Here is a 5,908-nt window from a genome sequence, read left to right as displayed (position 1 = left end):
GTCTGTGAGTCACGGCCCCACGACCTCAGCGGACAGCTGAGGGGAAGGACGGAGACGCTGCCCTCACGTGCCCTGCGTATCCCGCCCTGACTCATCCAGCCAACAGCGAGGGTGTGGGGCCCGGGGGCGGTCAGCACCTGCAGCCTCGCCTGCTGAAAGCCTCTGGAGACGACTCATCGACAGCTGAGCTAGGAACAAGCACCCTGGAGACCTCCCTGTTCTGATTCTGAGCTTTACAAAGCAGAGGTCGCCTTCACAGAGAACACAGGGTGGACTCCAGGAGACGATCTGGAGACAATTATTAACAGGAGCCAGGCTCATAAAGGCTGCGGAATGCGCTGGTCACGGACACATCACATCTAGTTTCCAGGCGGCGGGGAGGGTCGGCAAAGGGTTGGAATCCTGGTCCCTCCTCGTTGGAGGGGAGGGCTGGGGTGTGGACATCTCAGGACGGTCACTCAGGAGCTGGCATGAACAGGGTGGGAGGCACCAGCACGGTGGGGTTGGGGAAGCTGCTGTGGGGACTTAGGTTGGACAGCAGGTGTAAGTGGAGAGGCGGTGCCGTAGGTAAAAGCAGGACCGGCTGGTTCCGAGGAGAGGCTGAGAACGACAGACACCGACCGGTCCGGCAGGACTGCCCAGGTAAGGACAGCCAGAGGGACTCACATAGTTCTGACGGGAAACCTCTGTGGCCAGGACTGCCGGGTCTCCCACGCAGCTGGTGACGGGGGAAGGCGGGGACACGCTGCTTTCAGAGGAGCTGGTGAGGGGGACAAGGTGCTTTCACAGGAGCCAAGAACAGGGAGCAGTAGGTGGGGTGGAGGGTGGGCTCCCGTGGGCTCGAGGACCCAAGGCCGAGCTCCCAAGGCTGCCATTGTCACCGTCGCAGCGAGGTCGCACTCCAGGCTGCAGTCCATTGCTGGGGGGCCCCGGGGGTGTTGGCCCCACGGCCCTGCCCTTCCCCGCCTCCCTCTCTTTCTCCCTCCCTCTTCCTGGTGAGGAAGCTGGCAGGGGCCACGCCCTTCCTCTCCACAAGCCTGGAGATGGTTAAAATGAAAATTATAGTGGCTGGAGAGGCCACCAAGCAGGAAGCCAAAGATGGACGAGAGATGGGACACGTTGGAAAAAAATCAGCCCCTCTCCTCTGCCTCCAGGAAATGATGAGAATTATCTTCCAGGAAATGATGAGAATTATCTTCCACACTTTTCCACCCATCCCTCCCACCATCAAGGACTTCTCCAAACTCTGAGGCTCCTGGAGGGGGCTCATCGGCAGGGACTCTGTGCCCGCCAAGCTGGTCATTCACCTACGGGCTCAGCCAGGGGCAGGACTGTAAAGGGAGGGGGCGTTGAGGCCCCTGAGACGCTGCAGGACTCCGGCATCCTGGAGAGCCAGGGAGGGCACCGTGTGTTCACGATCAGCATCAAAGCAGCGTCCCCTCCCCTCCCCTCCCACTGTCTGTGTCCACGATGCTGCTGCCCGGCCCTGGGCACCTGCTCACTGGGGCCTGCACCCCAAGCTCCAAGCAGACGTGACCAACCCAGGAGCACCTGACACATGGCCCTGGGAGAAGGTGAAGGACAGACTGGAATCCTGGGACCTGCCTGGACTGCCTAGGGTCTGTGTTCCCCAGAACCAGACAGAGCCCCCACCCACATTCCCCAAGCCACTGAGCGGTGCCCGTTTCCCGGATGCACTGGCCTGGGAACAGCAGCCCCACACAGCCTCAGCCAAGTCTGCTGGGCACAGGTCTGGGCACGGCCTGGAGTTGCACCTGTCCACTCTCTGCGCCTCCCATCCTGCAGGGTTTCCTCAGCATCCAAGGAAGGCGTCCGTGTTGCCTGCGGAAGCGGCCAGTGCAGGGCTGGGAGGTCCTGCCCACAGGTAACCAAATCCCAAGGTCCTGGGGCCGGGTCCCCTCCCTTCTGGCCCCGTCTGTGCCCCTGCAGGAACAGCCTGCCCCGTGTTCTGGCCAACTCCAGGTTATCAGTGCCGAGTTTATTCAAGGAAGCCGATTACGGAGCACGAAGGTGCCACGATCATGCCTACGAGAACCACCAGAGCAGCCGGTTTCCTCCTGGCTGGGCAGGGGATGGGGCTCACACCCCAACTCTTGTCCGGGTTTCCAGCCCATGGAGCCTCTGTTCTCGTAAATCAGCCCAAACTGGACCTTCTGACTCACAGATGAGCTCGTCCACCTCTCGGCGGGTCGCCCACGCCAGGCCAAAGGCATAGGAAAGGCATAGGCACACCTCAGGCTCAGCGGGGCTGGCGCTGCGCGGCTCAGCCTCCATCGGCTCTCGCAGCTGCAGCAAGTGCAGGAACGGCAGACAAGGGAAACCGCGGCGCTGGCTGGACAGAGCTGGGGAGCCGGCCTCGCCCAAGGGACAGCATCACTGCTGCCAGATGGCCGGCACCGACATTCCACATTATGTACCCATTCCTGCGGCATTAAGGGCTTAGGGGCCCCCGTCCCCCGATGAAAGGCGAATACCCTGGGGACAGGCGATGCATCAACCTCCTCGGATCCCTCCTGCCCCTCGACCCCATCAGGATAGGAGAGGCCTCTCGTGAGGGCCCTGGAGGTGCTCAGCCCAGGGAGGGGCCCTGCACCTGTGCCTGTTCCCGTGGAGACGCCAGGCGTCGGGTGGGTCCCAGCTCCGGGGCCCCCGGTGAACCTCCGAGTCTGGGCCCCTGTCCTCAGTTCCGACGGTCCCTGCACGTCTGCTTCCTCAGATAGATAACCCAACAGGCACAGAGCCCTGGAAATCACCTCAGGCTCGGTTTAAGCAGGTGCCACAGGGTCACCAGGTGTGAACAAGGAAACCCCAGCACCTGCCTCACAGGACACAGCAAAGTTCTGGGACCCCCAAGCCAGCCTGACATGTACTGGGCCACAGTCCTGCGCAGCACCCCACAGGCCCAGGAGGCACACGAGGGCGAGCGAGGACCCATGGCCAAATGCCTGCTCTGGTCCCTCGGGGCTCAAATCACTCCTCACAAGAGGCCGCTGCCTCCCTGCGACCCCACAGGACCCCAAGGCAGCTCAGCCCTGACCCTCCTGTGCCTCTCCCAAACCCACCCACCGCCCCAGCCTACACAGGGCCTGGAGGCCTCGGACCCCACCCCCAGAGGCAGGAGAGACAGTCTCTGTTCCCAAAGGAGAGCTCACAGGCTCCATAAGGGTCGCCCCAGCCGACACGCAGAACCATTGATTTCCACTGGAAGTGTCGAAATTGGGCCTGTGCTGTGTGGACGTCCAGGTGTGCATGGCAGGGACTGACTGTGCTGCAGCCTCTTTAAGAATCTCACCCAGAAGCAGAACAAAGCTCAGGCCACAGAGCACGTGACCCGCAGCCCAACGTCTTCAAAACCAATCATCACTTCAATCAGCAGAAAGAATGTTAGCAAGTCACTAATATCTGGCCTGGCACCTTTACCTCCGGTTAGAAAGACTGAACTTGGTGCTTGGGTTTCTCTAGGTTTTGTCTCATTCTGAGTTTCTCTCCAGGACCCCCAGAGCAAGGCTGGTGCCCCCTCCCCCAGACCCCCACCCACCATAACTGTTGGTGACCAAGATAAAGGCCGCTGTGGTTACAGTTTTATCCAGCGTGCAACCAACCACAGCACAGCTGAGTTTGCACCAGCGTCCAGCCCTGCGGGTGCTGAGGCCCAAGGGGCAGTCAGAGCTCATGGGCCAGTCAGGATTCCAGGCAGACGGCCCTACGCTCACTCTGTAAATGGCCAGTCCATTTGGGAGAGATTTCAGAGGGAGACGGAAAACTGATCTAGGCCAAGAACATAGAACACAAAAACGTGGGCTCCCATTCAGGATAAAAGTCTGCACACCTGAGGCCGAGGCCACACAGACCACGGAGGTCACACAGCCCACAGGTGCCTCCCGGGACCTCATGCCTCCTGGTGTCTACCCTCAGAATTTTCTAGAGACCAACACAGCCCTCCACAAAGGACCTGTCCCCCAAGCACAGGCGTCCACAGACGCCACGTGACAACCCCACTCCCTGCTGGCCACACAGGGAAGCCGTCTGCTTATCGTACCCACACGACCCATTGCGGACGGGGGTGGCCCCAAGTTCTGGGCATCACAGCTGAGCACCGCTCCAGGCTGAGTCAGTCTCAGCTCCCACCCAAAAATTGACGTTTCAGGGTCTTTAGCCCACACCAGAAACACCCAGCCAATTCCCAGGGCAGTTTGAATCACAAAAGCACCTGTTTCAAAGGCACTTCACCATCCACAAGCACAGGGGCGTGTCTGACCCAGCAATGGCCCAGCCGCCCACAGGGGGACGCTCGCCATGCTCCCCAGACACACCTCCCGGGAGACAGGCCCCGCTTCGCCAAGGCCATGCCGCCCAGAACACTAACCCAGATGGGCCAGTCTTTTCAAAGGTGGTTTTAGTGGGAAAGGCTGCATCTCAAAGATGGTTTAGCTTGGCCGTCCCGCACCCCCCACACCATGTCACACCCCTAGGAGGGCCCCTCTGCGGGTGCCAGGGCCCCCAAACCCCAGTCGCCCGTGGGGTTCTTTGGGTAAAACGTCATGTCCGAAGCACAGACACAGGAGGGTTTTCACCAAGGCTGAGCAGACGAGGGGGCAGGAAGAAATCAGAGACACCTGTCAGATCACAGCCCCACAATGACAAGGCCTGCCACCCCGGACAGGGGAGCCTGCGCCAGCCCACCACCCCCGACCCGGGCAGGACACTCACCAGACAGCTCGTGCAGGTCTGACGCCCTGTGCCTCCTAATCAGCTCATACTGGAAGCCCGTGGTCCTCCGGCCGATATCCTGCTGCGGTGTGGCCTCCACGAACAGGCCGCCCTGCTCCAGGCCAAAGCACTGCACCCGGCCGGGCCTGCCATCCCCGTCCGGTACCAGCAGTCTCAGTTCTCCAGTTTTTTCCAAATAAATATTGGCCCCCGAGGAGTCCCTGAAGGGCTTGATGCACACAGTCAGGTGCCGGGCAGGCGAGAAAGTGTTGGGCCGCAGGTTAACGATGAGAGCACCTGTCGGGTACATCCACTCCACAGCGCCCGCCGCGCAGCGCAGATACACCTGCTCCACCTCCTTCCTGTGCGTCTCGTGCGTCAGCCCACTGCAGAGGACAGACACGTCAGCCAGGCCCGGAGCTGAGGCTCCTGCCTCCAGCACACACCCCACCCACACCCACAGACAGCCAGTAAGGATGACACCTCTCAAAATGATGGCGGCTCACGGACCCACCCACTGCCAGCCACAGGTGCCACACGGACCCCTGCCCGTGAGGCAGGCCGGCGCCATCTCCGCCCTTCGGCACAGGGGCCCCACCCAGTTCCTTCCAGTGCATCTGCACTGAGAGCCACGGTGGGGCCGAGCTCCCAGGAATGCAGGTGGTGCTGGCCCCCAGGCTCTCCAGACACCCTCCAACACTCAGAGTCTGCGCCTCTGCTGCCATAGTGTCAAACACCAATCTCTGCAGTGTTCCTGAATCAGGGTGGCTGGAGGTGCCGGGGCAGTGGGTGGGAGCCCGAAGGAAGGGACGGATTCCTCCGGAATATCACGGAGTATCATGGAAACACCAGCAGGCCCTGTGTACCAGCTCTGGTTCCAGATGACCACGAGGGCTGGGACGCTAGAGCTAAAGTGACGGTGGGACCCCACGCTAGAGGTGCGTGAAGGAGGAACCCTGGGATGCAACCTGCCCAGAGAGCAGCTTTTAAATTAATCCAGAGGGTTGGCAGTTTGGGGGGAAGCAGATCCTAGATGAGTTTTGTTTTTAGCACCTAATTAAGCATAGATGTTTGTACATTTTTCAAAGTAATGATTTGACCGTTTTCTGCAAGCCTGAAGACCCTGCACTGCCGACAGTGTGTGTAAAAATAAGCTATCGTTAAAGCAAGATTCACT

At 60.6% G+C, this 5,908-nt stretch overlaps 1 protein-coding gene across 1 annotated transcript in view; it reads right to left on the bottom strand.

The window, feature by feature from the left end:
- The window catches only part of METRNL (meteorin, glial cell differentiation regulator-like), an 11,661-nt gene extending 6,532 nt beyond the window's left edge, over positions 1 to 5,129 (bottom strand). The window contains exon 1 of the mRNA XM_011965679.1: positions 4,732 to 5,129. Coding sequence (XP_011821069.1) covers positions 4,732 to 5,041 — 310 coding nt within the window. The 5' untranslated portion in view covers positions 5,042 to 5,129. The remainder of the gene's footprint in view (positions 1 to 4,731) is intronic.
- Between the last annotated feature and the right edge of the window lie 779 nt (positions 5,130 to 5,908).

Source organism: Mandrillus leucophaeus, unplaced genomic scaffold (assembly GCF_000951045.1).
Source record: "Mandrillus leucophaeus isolate KB7577 unplaced genomic scaffold, Mleu.le_1.0 Scaffold1185, whole genome shotgun sequence".
NCBI classification, from domain to species: Eukaryota; Metazoa; Chordata; class Mammalia; order Primates; family Cercopithecidae; genus Mandrillus; species Mandrillus leucophaeus.
This window is presented reverse-complemented; position numbering and strand designations above follow the sequence as displayed.